The sequence below is a fragment of the Anolis carolinensis genome, chromosome 4 (assembly GCF_035594765.1).
Source record: "Anolis carolinensis isolate JA03-04 chromosome 4, rAnoCar3.1.pri, whole genome shotgun sequence".
Lineage (NCBI taxonomy): Eukaryota > Metazoa > Chordata > Lepidosauria > Squamata > Dactyloidae > Anolis > Anolis carolinensis.
The window spans coordinates 28,856,332-28,873,278 of NC_085844.1; the positions used below are offsets into that span (position 1 = coordinate 28,856,332).

General features: G+C 42.7%; 1 protein-coding gene across 4 annotated transcripts; it reads right to left on the minus strand.

Moving 5' to 3' along the window:
• Nucleotides 1-879: 879 nt before the first annotated feature.
• Nucleotides 880-5,311, minus strand: kcns2 (potassium voltage-gated channel modifier subfamily S member 2). 4 transcript variants are annotated; one of them, XM_008108396.3, is made up of 2 exons: nucleotides 5,204-5,311; nucleotides 880-4,050 (listed from the first exon to the last, which is right to left on the minus strand). In XM_008108396.3, exon 2 carries the CDS (start codon nucleotides 4,004-4,006, stop codon nucleotides 2,573-2,575), a length of 1,434 nt encoding a protein of 477 aa, XP_008106603.2. In that variant the 5' UTR covers nucleotides 4,007-4,050; nucleotides 5,204-5,311; the 3' UTR covers nucleotides 880-2,572. The 4 variants fall into 4 exon arrangements, with proteins under 4 accessions (XP_008106603.2, XP_062836216.1, XP_008106601.2 ...); XM_062980146.1 differs by lacking the exon at nucleotides 5,204-5,311 and adding an exon at nucleotides 4,842-5,021; XM_008108394.3 differs by lacking the exon at nucleotides 5,204-5,311 and adding an exon at nucleotides 4,639-5,020.
• Nucleotides 5,312-16,947: the final 11,636 nt, after the last annotated feature.

Here is a 16,947-nt window from a genome sequence, read left to right on the forward strand (position 1 = left end):
TCCACATAAATCAATGACTCTTTTTTTCCACCACTACCATTCTTTGTAAGGCAACTAGAGGGGTGGTGTCTGTAAATAGCAGAGAGTGTGGTAGCTCTTTATGTAGTTGCATTTCTCTGCCTTTCCTTCAGTGAGGTCAGGATGATATGAATACCTCTTTGCCTCACCACTTTATACCCACAATAAACCTGTGAGATATGCATTTGCCCAAGATCATTCAGTATATTTTGTGGTTCATTGTGATTTAAAATCCAGATCTCTCAAGTGTGAGTCCAGTACCATAACCACTACACAACACTGATCCTCTAGCAGAGACTGTTTAACCATTTCGCCCCAATTTCCACCCATTTTGATTCAAATTCCACCACTTCCATGCGGTTTTACCTTCAAGAGGTTTAAAAAAGAGGCCACAGCTCCATTTTCCATATTGATGAAAAGTACCAGGCAGAGGACTATTTGAGGAGGGTTGAATTGCATTCTCCCTCCCTACTTACTGCTCCTGTGAATGATAATTGAATGTAGTAGGAGTAATGTGTAGATCTATCCTTGCTTACTCATAAATCTGCTTGGGTTCGTAGTCATTGGGCTGGTAGGATGTTAGTCATCTTTGGGTTAAGAATGGAGCACTGTGTTTTATTCATATCTGGAAAGTGATAATCAATTCTTCATTCAAATCAACTCTGATGCATAGCATCCCACCATGGGCTTCCCCTGGTGAGATTGATATTCCAGAAATTTATCTCAGGTTAAAACAGTGTGACTTGCCCAACATCATCTTTTGGGTTTCCATGACCAAACAGGCATTTGAGACAAACCACTGCACCACACTGTCACCATGTAATCAGTTCTGCATAATAAAATTGGACATCATCCTGGAAATATGTATTATATCATTTTAATACATCTTTGACCAGTAGGCAGTTACCATTAATATCAATATCAATAAATATTACTGTGTTTACCCACTGACTTTGGTGTATTTCTCTTCACTCATCAGCAGCAAGAGTTATCGTCTCATGTAGTTGTCTTTAGCTCTGATGTATTTTTGGTACTGTATATGTGTGTAAACTTCTAAATGTATGTGTAACTTCTAAATGAAGTTTACAGGAGATATCAGTTTCTGGTGCCTGAGAATATTAGGCCTTGGGCACAATAGCAGGAGAATCTGGTTCACAATGAACCTTTAGAGTGAAGTGGCCCTAATGGATATCTCAGTTTCAAAACAGAGCGATCCATTTCAAAATCTGTCATCACAGACCCAGTGTAGTTTTTTCTTATCAATAACCCTCAGAAGGAAGAGAAATATGCCAATACCTAATGGTCTTGAAAATCAACCTTAGCATGCTTCATGTTTATCTTCCTATCAGTCTAAAGATAGTTGTCAACATTCTGTCAAACCCTTTTAATAATCCATCAAATTCTAAACCTAGGGTGGGAACTTGTATCTTCCAAATATTGTTGAACTATAATTTCCACCACACCTCACATTGGCTATTCTGGATAAGGATGGTGGTGGGTGACGTCCAACCACAGTAAATGTCTACATGTTCTCCACTCCTGTTCTAGGCCTAAGATGGCCAAGACCCAGAAGCTGGTGCTCTTCATGAGCAAGAAACAGACTTGATCAGCAGAGCTCTGATGCCACTTCAGCAGGAAGTGGAGGGGAGAGGTTTGGAAAAGGCAACCTGGCCTTTACATGTCATTTCACCCATGGTCTCCACAGTTTGACAGACTTTTTGCTAAATTAAAAGTTTTACATAATCAGCACCAGTTTCATGAGAATAATTCAACTCAATCTTGGTTTCACAGGGATGGTTATGATAGCATTACTCATCATTAGGGACAAGTCCCCAAGTGAAATTTTAGTTAGTCATATCAAGAAAGTTCTTTGATGTGGGAAGGGAATACAATTTGGGCCTTTATAGTTGCTTTGTAATTTCCACTGTAACACAATGAGAATGGAATTAGGTTAACATATTTCTAATTTCTGAAGTGATTTTGTATGTGTGTGGTGTTCTGGAAATATTATTTTCAATATTCATACAGGGACTTCCGAAACAAAATGTACATGTGACAAAGAAGCACAGCACCACCAGCACTATGTCACGAAGACAACAGGCAGAAAAAACCCAGGAGGCTATTTCTATGTTGCTGGATGAAAATGCAATTAAATGGCAAACTATAACTAAAATGCACCTTCTTCAGAACTGCTGAGATCATTAGATTTGCACAACCTTCAGGTGGACTTTTTGCATGCAGTGATAATTCATGTACATCATAACTTTGGGGTTGATTCAACATACATTCCAAGTGCAGGCCAACACAAGTTGCGTACATTTCAGAATGTATATTGCCATTCAGTCTTGATGCACAACAAATAATTCACCACATTTCAATTGCTACCAAAAGACTTCTGCAAAAGGGGGATATCCCGTGCTGAAAAAGAATGTTTACATGAATCATCCATCCCTTGGTGAATCACCAACAATATTAGATGCTGGGGTGAAAGAAACAACAAATATAAATACACGTCTTAGTTTTCCAGCATGCAAACTGGTCTTAGGACCAAGGATTAATGCAATGAATCATTTAGACTTAATTCACTGGGCGTGCTCCTGCTCATGTTTGTGAGACTGGCCATGAGGGATTTAACTTTGTAGGCATAATAGTCCCTTAAGTTGACTGAAGGAACCACTTTCATCCCATCTCCAAAATCACAACTCCTCATTGCACTTTCTAGCTGTTTTTGACGCCTGTAAAAGTGAGAAAACTTGTTGAAGATGAGCGTGATGGGAAGGACTACGACCAGGATTCCAGCCAGGATGCAGGCAGAAGCAGTCAGCCTGCCTGCAGTGGTCACAGGGACAACATCCCCATAGCCAACGGTGGTCATGCTAACTGTAGCCCACCACCAGCAAGCCGGGATGGTCTCTAGGGCCCTGTTTTCTTCTTTTTCAATTGTGTAAGCCACTACAGAAAATATAGAGATGCCAACTGAGAGATACAGCAGGAGAAGCCCAACCTCTCTGTAGCTGTACTTGAGGGTGGCTCCCAGAGATCTAAGGCCTGTGGAGTGGCGGGCGAGTTTTAAGATGCGGAATATTCTCATCAGTCTCAGGACTTGCGCTACCCTACCCAAATTGGCCAAAGTAGGGCTGCTTTCCACCACTAGGTTAACAATTAAAGTGATATAAAATGGGAGGATGGACACGAGGTCAATCAGATTGAGTGCATGCTTAAAGAACTTCAAGAGGTTTGGGGCTACAGCAAACCTTGCTACCAACTCAAAGGTGAACCATGCAATACCAAAATGTTCCACAATTTCAAACCGAGGGTCTTCTTCCAAGTCCCCATTCTTGTTAACAATCTGAAAGTCTGAGAGGCTGTTGAGGCACATGGTTATGATGGATCCAAGAACCACCACTATGGAAAGGACACTGAAAATTCGGCTCAGAACAGAATAGCCAGGATTATCTAAAGCTAGCCACAGCTGCCGCCTGATTTTCCCGAAAGGCTGGTTGTCAAACTTAGCAGCATCATTGTAGAAAGCCAAGATCTCATCAAAGGAAGAGGTGGTGCTTTCTTGGTCACTGTTATCTTCCCACTTTTCTTGGTCTGGTTCCATTTTTCTCCCATGGTAGCTGTAACTGCAGCAAGAGTCAATAAAGAATTCATTGATTCCCCAATACTCAATCTCCTGGCTGAAGGAAAAGACACAAAGCTCACCCATCACATGCAGCTTCCCGGTGTTGTAAAAATGTAGCACATAAGGGAAAAGTTCAGGGTTCCTGTCAAAGTAGAACTCATTCTTAGTGTCATCGTAATCGTCACAAAGCTCTAAAATCGACTCTTTTGAATGGCAGCTCAGCAGTTTACCCAGCCTTGTTTCGGGAAACCTCAACAACGTGTTGGATCTCATCTTTTTCTTGAAGCCGCCAACATTGATGCTGATTTCATTGTCTTCAAAATCAGTCTCTGATAAATCCCTTAGACTCAACCTTGTCATGGTGAGCGCCTTCCAAATCTATATGGGGCACGGGGGGAGAAGACCTATGGAACGATGAAAGGAGGCAGTCAGTGTCAACCAAGAGAGGGAAGAATCTGCATCTTCCCTGGCAACACACACATACACACGCTGTAGTCTATCTGGATCAAATACAGTTATGCACATCGCTTTCTACACCCCTTCCTTCTGCTACACTGCCAAATCCCTTATGTGAAACGTAACTATTGTTCTTAAGTAGAACAGCAGATGCGGACAGATCCACCGAAAAATGACAAAGGAGCCCTTACGGTAAGGTATTTCCTTACCTTGCCTCTCATTCCTTTCCCTCATCCCTTTGGCTGGAGCTGACACAAAGCCACACATAGCAGCCGCCTGCCACAGCCCTCTCCTTCCACAACTGGAAATAGGGCATGGCTTTGAATGGCTGGCTGGGCATCCAGAAGGGCTCCCAAAAGGTGGGGGTACAGGTGGCATGCCAAGGCTGTGTCCTTCCTTGTCACAGGTGGAAAGTCAGCCTCTCCCTCCGTCAGAACAAAGACCTAGCTGAAGCCTTGCCTCTCACCCTGGAGCCCGACGCCTGGATTTCGACCCAAAGAAGACCCCCGTTATGGAGGACCCCCTCCCCTGGTTACCTGGAGAGCCCCTCGTGCTGCTCCGACCCCCTGGAGGAGCCTGAAACTTCCCCGAGCTGCTCAACAGCATCCTTGGGGCGGGGTCGGCTCGGAGCGGAGGCTTTCTCGCTGGGAAGAGCCGGTCTCTGTCTCTCCCGGGGGAGAGCCCCCGATCCCCCCCCAAGAGCGTTCCTGGGCCGGCGGGGCTGAGCCTACACCCTTGCCTGGGAGGTGAGCCTCGTGGGCGCCCCGCCGGAGCCGGCGCTGGTGCTGAAGGGACAGCTCCGCTCCAGCCGCGCCTCCCGCGCTCAGCTCCAGGCGGCTGCGGCAGACGGCGAGGCAGGCACAGCAGTCATGGCGACCACCGGCAGCAGACCCCCGCCCTGCCCAGACAGGCAGCCCCTCCTCCTCCTCCTCCGCCTCCTCCTCGGCCGCCCCTCCCCCTCTGCCGCCCCCCAGGAGGACGCCGCCTGAGGCTCCCCCTCCAGCTGTTGCCCAGAGACACCTGAGGCTCTCCGCCTCAAACCAGCCATTGGGAAGAGAGGGCGGGGATGTCATCTTGGAGATAGATTAGTATAAAACCAACCTGGCACCAGGATACACGCAATCCCTTCCTACTCTCCCTCTCCGTGGCACTATTCCAGGCACAGCCCGCCCTATCCCATCTTTACTTTCTACCTTGTTCTTCCCACTCCAGATAAATAGCATAAATGCCCACAGAGAGACTCCCCACTTGCTTGCTGTGTCTATCCACTTTGCCCACACCTTTTTTTCTGGGTAAGATGAAGTTTGCAAAGCATCTCCCATGGGAGGAGAAGACGCTCTCAACTGGTAACCTGCTTTTGGGGAAGGTAAGAGGTGGCGAAGTGTGTTAAAGCACTGAGCTGCTGAACTTGCAGACCGAAAGGTCCCAGGCACACTACAGTAGAGTCTCACTTATCCAACACTCGCTTATCCAACGTTCTGGATTCTCCAACGCATTTTTGTAGTCAATGTTTTCAATACATCGTGACATTTTGGTGCTAAATTCGTAAATGCAGTCATTACTACATAGCATTACTGCGTATTGAACTACTTTTTCTGTCAAATTAGTTGTATAACATGATGTTTTGGTGCTTAATTTACAAAATCATAATGTAATTTGATATTTAATAGGCTTTTCCTTAATCCCTCCTTATTATCCAACATATTCACTTATCCAACATTCTGCCGGCCCGTTTATGTTGGATAAGTGAGACTTGTTTTTATCTTATCTACAGCTGGGATTTTGCAAAAGGCCCATTATATTATTTAGTTCATAACAGGTGAGAGTATTGAAAGAAGTCCTGATTTCATTCAGTACCACATTTATTACAAATATTGCTTTGATTCAAGAAACTTCATTAACTATTTGAAGGCACTTAATATGAATGGGGAGCCTCCGGTGGCTCAGTGTGTTAAAGCACTGAGCTGCTGAACTTGCAGACCGAAAGGTCCCATGTTCAAACCCCGGGAGCGACGTGAGCACCTGCTGTTAGCTCCAGCTTCTGCCAACCTAGCAGTTCGAAAACATGCCAATGTGAGTAGATCAATAGGTACCGCTCCAGTGGGAAGGTAACGGTGCTCCATGCAGTCATGCCAGCCACATGACGTTGGAGGTCTCTACAGACAACACCGGCTCTTCAGCTTAGAAATGGAGATGAACACCAACCCCTAGAGTCCAACCCCTAGAGTCCAACCCAACCTTTACCTTTACTAGGAGGTGATTTTATTTTGCAAAACAAAGCCAACTATCTACAGACCCACTAAGAAAATCCAACAAATGCCACGTTCAGCAAAAGACAAGAGGGATCTTCTCACATCTACAGGAGTCTACCATATACCATGCAGCTGTGGACAAGTCTAATAATCATAATACTTTATTTTTTTATCCCATCTGCATCTCCCTACAGGGACTCCGGCAGCTAACATGGGGCCAAGCCTAAAGAAAAAATAGTGAACAAAATAAAAATACGTATTTAAACAACATCATCAAACAGGTAAAATAAAAAGATTATAACCACAAAATACAACAATAAAATAATAAAACAGTAAAATACAGAGATGATAAAAAGCAAAAATCACCACTTAATAGCAAAAAAGAGATAAAATGGGAGGGTGGTCTAAACAAAAGTGCAGAGATATAAATTGCAACACCCTTTGGTAAGGTGAATGGACAAAGTGCTGAAGGGGGATATGGAGTCGGAAAGGAAGTCAAGTTATTTCCAACAGAGGAGCAGAATAAAGTGCAAAATATAGTGATTTAGATGGGGTCTGTCATAAGCACAGTCTACATAGTGACCACCAAATGCATCATTGCGCAAACATGAATCAAGGAACATGAATCAAGGAACATGCAGACTAATCCAACCAGAGAAGTCAGCCATAGCAGAGCACTTGATGAACCAACCTGGACATGGCATATTATTTGAGAACACAGAAATGCAATCACCATATCAGACTACATAGAGAAGCCATTGAAATCCACAAGCATGTGGACAATCTCAACGGAGGAAAAAACCATGAAAATTAACAAAATCTGGCTACCAGTTTTTTTTTTAAATCTAAAATCAGGACAGTGAATAAAGAACAATTCTCAGAAGACAGGGGAATTCCAGACAAAAACAATCAAGGCCAGTTAACGCCTCCCAACAAAGGATTTCCCCAGGCAGGAAACAGCCAGGCTTTGAAGCTGCCAGGTTATTCAACTTTAATCAAGCTGGCCAGTTGCAACATTCACACTTGCCTCAGGCAGACAAGAGTTCTTTCTCCCACCCTGGACATTCCACAGATATATAAACCCCAACTTGCCTAGTTTCTAACACTCACAACCTCTGAGGATGTCTGCCATAGATGTGGGTGAAACATCAGGAGAGAATGCTTCTGGAACATGGCCATACAGCACAAAAAACTCACAATAACCCCATGATTTTGATTATGAAAGCCTTCAACAACACATAAAACCAACCTGCTCTGTATCAGCATTTCAGCCCACCTTACACTTCCTCTCTATCCTCTGTCTCCCCAGGAGGGCAAATAAATAGGACAAATTCTCACTTAATGCTCTCCCTTTCCTGGCTCTGTCTCTCTGCTTTTCCCATACCTTTTTTTCTTGGGAAGTTGAAGTTTGCAAAGCATTTGACATGGGAAGAGGAAGAGGAGGAGGAGGAGAGATGGCTGCAACTGAAAGGGAATCTGGGTATGGCTCACTGGATTATTGATCTTTGGACAGACAGGAATTGTTTGTGTGTTGTTGATTCAGCCCAGAGAAGAATCATTGCCTGCAGGCATTAATGTGCAGTAGGGATCAAGAGTGCATGGTCCTTTTTCTAACTTATATATATACACATGCCTTCATGCACACAGAGGATGCAGCCAGCTGATAAGGCTCAGAACATGTTTTTGCAGCTGACCTCAAAAAGTCTTCTTTCCCCACTTTGAGGCAGGTCATCCACAGATACCAACCTTCCTGCTGCCCTTGAAGCCTGCCTGGAACAGACATCACAGTAATACAGTCTAAGCCAACCTATGAGGCATCCAAGTCCAAAAACCGGCTCCCAGGCAATGCATTCCTATGCAATCAAATGTGCCAAGAAGGTTCATGACCAGCTTCAGAAATGTGATCATTTTCACACATTCGCTTATCTTTTTGCTCCAAATTTGCTAATAAAACTGATGGGCAACAACACAAAAATGGACAAAAAGGGGACAGCTTTATATATCCCACAATTAGCCCCCAGAAGAGATTCCCCTCCCTGGATGCCTGATGGGATGCCAGGATCTTCCCAAATAGTGTGAAAGAAGTGTAGCTACGTCCTCAGCTCTTATCAATGTAAAAGGGAATTAAGATATAGCTGGATAGTGGATAATCCTGGATGCTGAATCTTACTCTTAGTGTTTCCTTCCCCCTTTCTCTCTCTCTCTCCTACACACATATTCACTCCCTCTCTCCCTCTTCCTCACACATTACATGAAAAGTAGAGAACCTCTTTCTCCACCTCTTCAAAGTTAATGAAGTCCTGGTGGTGGAAGGAGACACACATTCGGCCAGGGGCAGGCAAAAGACCAGGACTAACACATAGCATCATATTCGACCTTTCACACCCTTCTGTGGCTTCCCACAAAGCCACAAAAGAAGCAACCAAATCTTTCATAATCAGCACAAAAATAGGAAACCATTAGATTATACGTAATATCATGGGTGTGTCCATCTGGAGCAGTCCAGAGAATCAGATTCGGTCCCAGATGAACTGGAGACATAGTAAGTCCCTGAAATTTAATACGATGTCTAAAACACAATAATAATAAAATATTTTAATGGGTAACATTTATTCTTCTGGTCATCTTGTCGACCAGAATATTTCCCTGCTGCTGCCACTCAGCCAGAACTTTGATTGGTTAGTGTTTCCAGTCAAGAGAAGGAGGTCTTCCTACTTTAACTGCATGCATGGAAGAGCTACTTTTCCTTGCCACCAAATATGCTGCTATTAGGGTGCCTGGTTTGTGGATGTCGTAGTGGAGGACAAGGAATGGCAAGGAGTATTATTATTACATTTATTTATACTTTGGTTTATCTCCCCCGAAGGGGACTCAAAGCGGCTCCGAAGGGGACTCAAAGAAATATGACCGAAAAGATTGATTCAAAAGGCTGAAGAGAATTTGCTACTACATCATGTGATAAATGTGCCTTTTGAAAGAGGTCAGCCAAATTCATAGAGGAAAAGTCTATGAATGGCTATTCACACAACTATTGCACCACATTTACAGCCTCAGATGCTTGAGATATATAACTGAGGGGCTGCAGATTTTATTTCTTGCTTGTATGCTGGGTGACTGTTTGCCATTGCAAAGAGACTTCTACAGTGTTGGATTAGGTCTTCCCCAATCTGGGGCTTTCTCAATGCCATGTTGGAGGCATAAGAGTGATGAATTCCAGTACATTTATGTATTCCAGCACATCTGTGTGGGGAAGCCCGAAATAGGCCCTTGTGCTAATGCAGCAAAGATCAGCATGCTATCCTGATCTTCTCTCACATCTCTCTCTGGAGAAAGAAAGGCTTCAAGTCTCTTTAGTCTGTTAATAGCAGGAATGAACTGCTAAGGGCTGCTTTATACATTTATAGATTTACCCATATTAGGCTTAAGTAGGTCTCTTTAGTGGGAATGCAAAGCCTCCATTGCCTTGGCTGTGTGTTTGATGTCCCTTATGTTTCTCCTACCTTTAGCTGCATGCACAAATGGCATGCACAAGGCCCAGGTTTGTGTAGACATCCTATTGACTGCTTTCAAGTCATTTGTAACTTATGGCACCCCTAAAGTGAACCTTCCACAGGATTTTCTTGGCAAGATTTGTTCAGAGGGAGTTGACCTGAGAAACTCAGAGGGAGTTGACCTTCCAGCTCTCTGAGAAAACGTGGTTTTCCCAAGAACCTCAATGGGCTTCTATGGTGCCTTGATTAGCTTTGAATGGCATTGCAGCTTCAAAGCCTGGCTGCTTCTAGAGCATGGACATACAGCCTGGAAAACTCACAGCAACCCAGTGATTCCAGCCATGAAAGCCTTCATCAACACAAAGACTTTTTGGTTCAAACAAATAAATACATGTACAAATATATCCAATTGGCCCTACAAGCTATAGAAAGGAATTTTAACTGATGGGTGATGATTTTTTCTTGTACTGCTTCATTTATTTTATTGGATTTTAAAACTGTTATTCATTTGTTCATTTTTATTGTAAGCTGATTTCAGATCCATTCATGGGAGAAAGGTGAGATATAAATCAAATTAATAACTTGGATTAATCATTGAAAAGTATATCTGGGAGTCTTGCCTGCTCTCGCAATATACTGGCACAAGGCAAGTTTTTCGTTCCTACTTATGATGCATTATTTAATTTCTTTTAATTAGGCTCATTTATTTTATTTTTATGCTATGAATTTAGGGTACTTTGCAGTTTTTAATTTGCTTTGGATTTGTTTTCTTGTGATTTGAAATTTTGTAAGTTGCCCTTGAGACATGCACACACTGTCTGTCTGCCTGTCTGCCTGTCTCTCTTGGGGAGGAGGGTTTATACATAACATCCTCTCCTCTGGCAGTAAATAGATATATGCAGACACCTGGGGAATCAGGCAAGCTGGTGCTTCTCTTCCTCAGTCCCCTGCCTCAGTTTGTTTACTAGACGAAAGCAGGTGAATATATGCACTTTGGGATCAGACTTGTTTCATCTTTTGTAAATTATCTAGACACACAGTGACCTTTCTCTGCATATCTCCTCCTGCCATGACTCATCTTTGATATCCTTTATGGGGAGAATACACATTAGGAAGATCAGACTGATACAGTCGTTATGCAGTAGGGATAAAAAAAGAGGGCCCACCTAAACTCCCAAATAGTGCGTAACACTAGAAATTAGGAAGCCTTTGGTGCTCTCTCCACCTCCAGACTCAATTCTATTCTCTTTACATTGAGTTCACTAGGATAATCTTTTAAAGGTCAGAATTGGAATTAGGAAAACAGGAAGCTGCTTTATACTGGATCAATCCATCAGCTCATTTCACTCAGTATTGTTTCATGCCCCTTCAGATCCAGGTTATCTGCTTTGAACTGGATTATATGGCAGTGTAGACTCATATAATCCAGTTCAAAGCAGATAATGTGGATTATCTGTGTTGATTATCTGGATTATATGGCAGTGTAGAAGGGGCCTGAGACTAACCAATGGGGGTTTTCAAGTATTTTTCCAGCTCTACCTGGAAATGCCAGGCATTGACCCTTGAACTTATCTTCTGCATGCAAAGCAGATCCTCTATCATGGATGAATTTCTCTGCTACCTTGCAAGTTCCATCTGTGACCCCAGAAGGCTAGGATCCACATATATTTGCTTTGATCTTCCTATTCCTGGGCATGGGTTAAAAGTATTGCCAACGAAATACTTACTACACTCTAAAATGGGATCACTTGCCTTTTGTTTCTTCAAAGAAATGCATTCCCATGGGGTTAATCTCTTAGGGTGGACAATTGTAGTTCAGGCCACATCTGAAAGTAGGAGACCCTCTTCTCTCTCTTCCTCTATTTCTGCTGCTCCCTTCTGCTTCTTATTAGCTTTCTCCTTCTTGCTTCCCATCTAGAAGGCTGGATCATTAACAGATGCGTTACCTGCAGAGGCTTAATGAAATGAGTCTGTGAAGGCTATGCAAGTTTAGACCAAAGGCATCCCTTGGAACCAGAATTTCCCAAACACACACCTTCCAGATGTTTATTTATTTATTTATTTATTTACAGCATTTAGATTTCACCCTTCTCACCCTGAAGGGGACTCAGAGTGGACCACGGAACACATATACGGCAAACATTCAATGCCATTATACACAGACAGGACAGACAACAGATAGAGGTATATAGGCATTTCCCATTTTCAGCGTCCTGGAGGTTGTATTCGGTTCCGGGCACAGGAGGTGCTGTTGCTCCATCCTCCATGTCATTCACAGACGTCCTCCTTTTTTTGATCATTGGCATTTTCTGGTATTTCCTTTATGACGCCATTAAAATAGCTCCCCGCTTGAGTGGTACCTATTTATTTACTCACAGACGTTTTTGAACTGCTATTTGGGCAGTGAGCTGGGCTGAAGGCTGGGCGCTCATCCTGACCCAGGCTTCAAACCACCAACCTGTTGATTGGTAAGATTTATTGCCATTGGTAGTTAACCTGCTATGCTAAACCCCGGCCCTGAGAACTGATGTTTTGGACTTTAGCTCTCATAACCTCTGCTCATTGACCAAGGCAACTGGGGCTTCTGGGAGTTGAAGTACAAAACACCTGGAGGACTAAAAGATTTTGCATGCATTAATTACACTCTACTCCTAACATACATACCCATTTTATGAAGAGCAGTCACTGACTTATAATCATCCAGTAACTTTTGTGGCCAAGTGGGGATTTGAACCTATGTCCTTCTGGTCCCTATATAATCCTCCATCCATTCATATACGACTGTCATTCCCTGTAAATAATTCCTGGAACAGTCAGCCAACCAGGAGTATTTCTTCTCCCTCCCTTCCTATCACGCACAAATACAGACACTTTGAAGTTTGCTCTTGCTTGTCTGAAGAAGGTCAGAACGACGAACTCTGTGTCCCTGATGCTTGCTGAATAGTCTGTCAAAAAGCAATAACCAACACAAAGCAATCACAGCTTGTCCTGTGATTAGAGTCCAACATCATTTAGCTTTCCCAAGAACACATTATTTATCCAATTAGCAAGTGATAGAGCCAGTCAGGGGTTCAGCTATGGGTGGGGAACATGGGAATGATGGTATGGCCCCCTTTAATAAGAATCAACCCCTTGAAATTGTCCTTTAGCCCCCACATTTCTAGCAGTTCAGCCATTTAAAAATTCAAGCATGTAGAAAGCTTTGCAACTACACCATGATTTAAGTTTCTGTTTCAGAAAATCCTCCTAAACTGAAATCATTATCATATGCACTTAGATTTGGTCAACCATCTCCTGGGCAAGTGACTGGCATTTGTATAATGCCAGTCACTCAACTATCATGGCTGAGCTTCACCAAGAGATGAGAAATAACAATTTATAGACATCCCTGCCTCATTACCTCTGTGGTAGGCACAGAATTTTTTTTTCATCTTATTGAGTTGTTATTTATCGAAATAACCACAAACTTAGAGCTAGACATGAAAGAGCTTGTAGAGTTTAATGACTTAAACACATTTCATGCCACTTTGGATTATGGTATTATTTGGTCTAATTATGTCTCCACCTCACAGTCATTATGATGAACTGGAGCTCCTGATACATTTGACAAATAAATTATTTTGGTTTCTCCAGACACCTGGGTTAATGAAAACATCACAAGCAATATTAATCTCATTTTGTATTGAAAAGAGCTGGATATGTTGGATATACATTCTTTATGGCAGGCTGTGGGAGGGAATCTTTGAAATCTTGGGGCTCTAGCTCCGATACTCGCTTACATTGGCCATGCTGTGTGGAGCTTCTGGGTTCTAAAGTCCAAAAATATCTGGAAGGCCAAAATATTCCTCATGCTTGCCCTGTCAGTCTGTTTAGTTTAGTCAAAAGAAACATGTCAACTTTGACTAATTTTCAACAACAACAACAACAATAATAATAATAATAATAATAATTTATTGGGTTGCTGTGAGTTTTCCAGGCTGTATGGTCATGTTCCAGAAGCATTCTCTTCTGGCATTTTGCCCACATCTATGGCAGACATCCTCAGAGGTTGTGGGGTATACCTCACATACTCTGAGGATGTCTGCCATAGATGTGGGTGAAACGTCCAGAGAAAATGCTTCTGAAACATGGCCATACAGCCAGGTAAACTCACAGCAACCCTGTGATTCCGGCCATGAAAGCCTCCGATAGCACAATAATAATTTATTCATACCTTGCCCCTGAGGGGAGTCAGAGCAGCTTACAACAGTGCAAATAACATATAAAAGACATCACCATTATAATAAGTGATCACTCTTCCAAGGATAGAGTCTTGGTAGTGGGTCTGTAAGTGAATATGGAGACCTATTCTGGATCCGCATGGCCTTTCAAAATGAGAGCATCAATTTCCAGTGGTTTTTTTTTTGTGTGTAGGAGCGAGCGACTTGAGAAATTGCAAGTCACTTCTGGTGTGAAAGAATTGGCTGTCTCCAAAGATGTTGCTCAGGGGATGCTCGGATGTTTTACCATCCTGTGGGAGGCTTCTCTCATGTTCCCACATGGGAAGCTGGAGCTGATAGACGGGAGTTCAGCCCACTCCCCGGATTCGAACTGTCAACCTTTCAGTTAGCAGTCCTACCGGCACAAGGGTTTAACCTATTGTGACACCAGGGGCTCAGATGAAAGGAGGTCACAATATAGAAACACTAATATGACAATTTTTCATTAATTTCCCCCGCAATGGAATTCCTTATCCACGGAGGTGGGATTATATGCTCCTCTGAGGCAAGAGACTGTGCTGCTGGTAGGTTCCTCATGTCAAGTAGGCTTTTGCTGAGGAGTCAGACTAAATGACTAGATGCAGTTGTGCTGGTTGTGGGAGGACTGAGACATGCAAGTTGTTCTCTGTAACTGTGAAAAAAAGAAGTTAAATCACACCCTTATTTATTTATTATTTATTTATTTCTCACATTTATACCCCGCCCTTCTCACCCAAAGGGACTCAGGGCAGCTTACAACAGTGGCAACAATTAGATGCCCATACAAACCAATATAAAACAGCACATAAAACATTTAAAACTATTAAAATACATTGTGAATTAAAAATATTCCCTTCACTTTCCCTAAAACAGCTGAGCTGGTGTCTCCTTTCACTTCCTAATTGTGACATAGCCATCAGTTTCTAAATTCAGAAGAGTGTTCAATATCAGAAGGGATTTGATCTTTACCTAGAAATGGCTTAATTGCCTACTGGGAAGGTGATAGGTGATACTGTATGTATATATGTATATATATGTGTGTGTGTGTGTGTATGTACACATATACATATATACAATGTAATTTACAGTAATATATAATATTATAATATATTGTATAAAAAGGTAAAGGTTCCCCTGAAGTTAAGTCCAGTTGTGACCGACTCTGGGGGTTGGTGCTCATTTCCATTTCTAAGCCGAAGAGCCGCATTGTCCATAGAGACCTCCAAGGTCATGTGGCCGGCATGACTGCATGGAATGCCGTTCCTGCCGGAGCGGTACCTATTGATCTACTCACATTTGCATGTTTTCGAACTGCTAGGTTGGCAGCAGCTAGGGCTAACAGTGGGCACTCATTCCGCTCCCGGATTTGAACCTGGGACCTTTTGGTCACCAAGTTCAGCAGCTCAGCGCTTTAATACACTGTGCCACCAGGGAGATGAAAAAAAGCAGAAAGAGTGGTGATGACGAATATAGCAGCTTAACTATCCCTGCAGCTGAGAATCATGTCATAAAGTATTTTTGATGTCAATGGGTAAGGCAACTGCAGTTTGTGTTGATGCTGGTTTCAGACAGTTGCCACAAAAGAAGATGCATTTACAGTGTCCTTACACTGCACTGAAGTCAAGCAACCAAAACCCAAATGAACTGGTTGGTTAGTAGCTGTGAGTATCATTTAGAGAGGGTCAAAGGTATGACTACGAGTGTAAACCAGCTTTCCATACATTCAATGTGTTGTTTGGATGGGTTGGACCAACTCTTTCTTCCTCAGCCAGTATGACAATTGACCATGCTGCCTAGAAAGGAAAGGAGTTGTAGTTCAATGTATCTTGAAGGTGCCAGATTGGCTAGGCCTCTCTATATTAGTGACCACACATGGCATATCAGATGCAACATAACTCTTCGTAGCAAATGTTCAAAGAGGATGGTGTCTGAGATTCTACATCTACATCAGAAGTGTGATAGAGAACTCAATGGAAATGTTGACTCATGTTGGACAAAATTAGAAAAAGAACTGAAAATAAAACTGCTATGACTATCCTTCCCTTATATAAATCTATGGTATGACAACATCTGAAATACCATGTTCCAGTCACGGCACCAGGAAAAGGATATTGCTGAAGTGGAGAAAGTGTGGGAAATGACAACCGGAATTATTAAGGAACTAAACAAGGTTCTTTATGAAGAAAGGTTGTGTCTGGAGTTGTTTTGTTTAGAAAAGAGGCGACTAAAGAGACACATGATAGAGATGTATGCAGTTATTTCTGAGGTATTAAAAATGGATAATACAGTACTAAAACCATACTGGAAGCATCCAGTGAAGCTGAAGGGTAGGACATTCAGGACAAATGAAGACGGTGTTTTAGTGTTAAATGATAGAATTTTCTGATACAAGATCTAATTATGGTTGCCAACTTGGATGGCCTTAAAAAGGTGATATGTAAATTCATAGAGATTGGGGACATCAATGTCTGGCTATATACCAGCTCCATGATATGTCACTTGGTGGTCAGCTGTACTCATGTCTTGCTGGTGGACTTCCTACATAGTCATCTAATTGATGCCTTTGTCAAGAGAATGCTGGTTTAGATGCCTCCGTCCTAACTGAAAATGGATCTTCATATGTTTCTCTGTAAATTCAGCACTTTCTGGAGACAACCAGATTGGGGAAGACTTATAGGCTATGACATAAATAAACTAATCCTTGAAGCATTCTTGAAGGCTAGCATCCAAGAGGAATATGCACTTTATGGAAGGGACATACGTGATCTTCGATGGGCCTCTGGTCATCCCGTCATCAGATCTGAGTCTCTACACAAAAACCTAGAACATAGAAATTGACCAAGGGATATCAGCCATGGGCATGT

What these genes read in the sequence shown, in the direction of transcription:
- kcns2 (XM_008108396.3), bottom strand. Translation starts at nt 4,006, where the DNA reads ATGACAAGGTTGAGTCTAAGGGATTTATCAGAGACTGATTTTGAAGAC.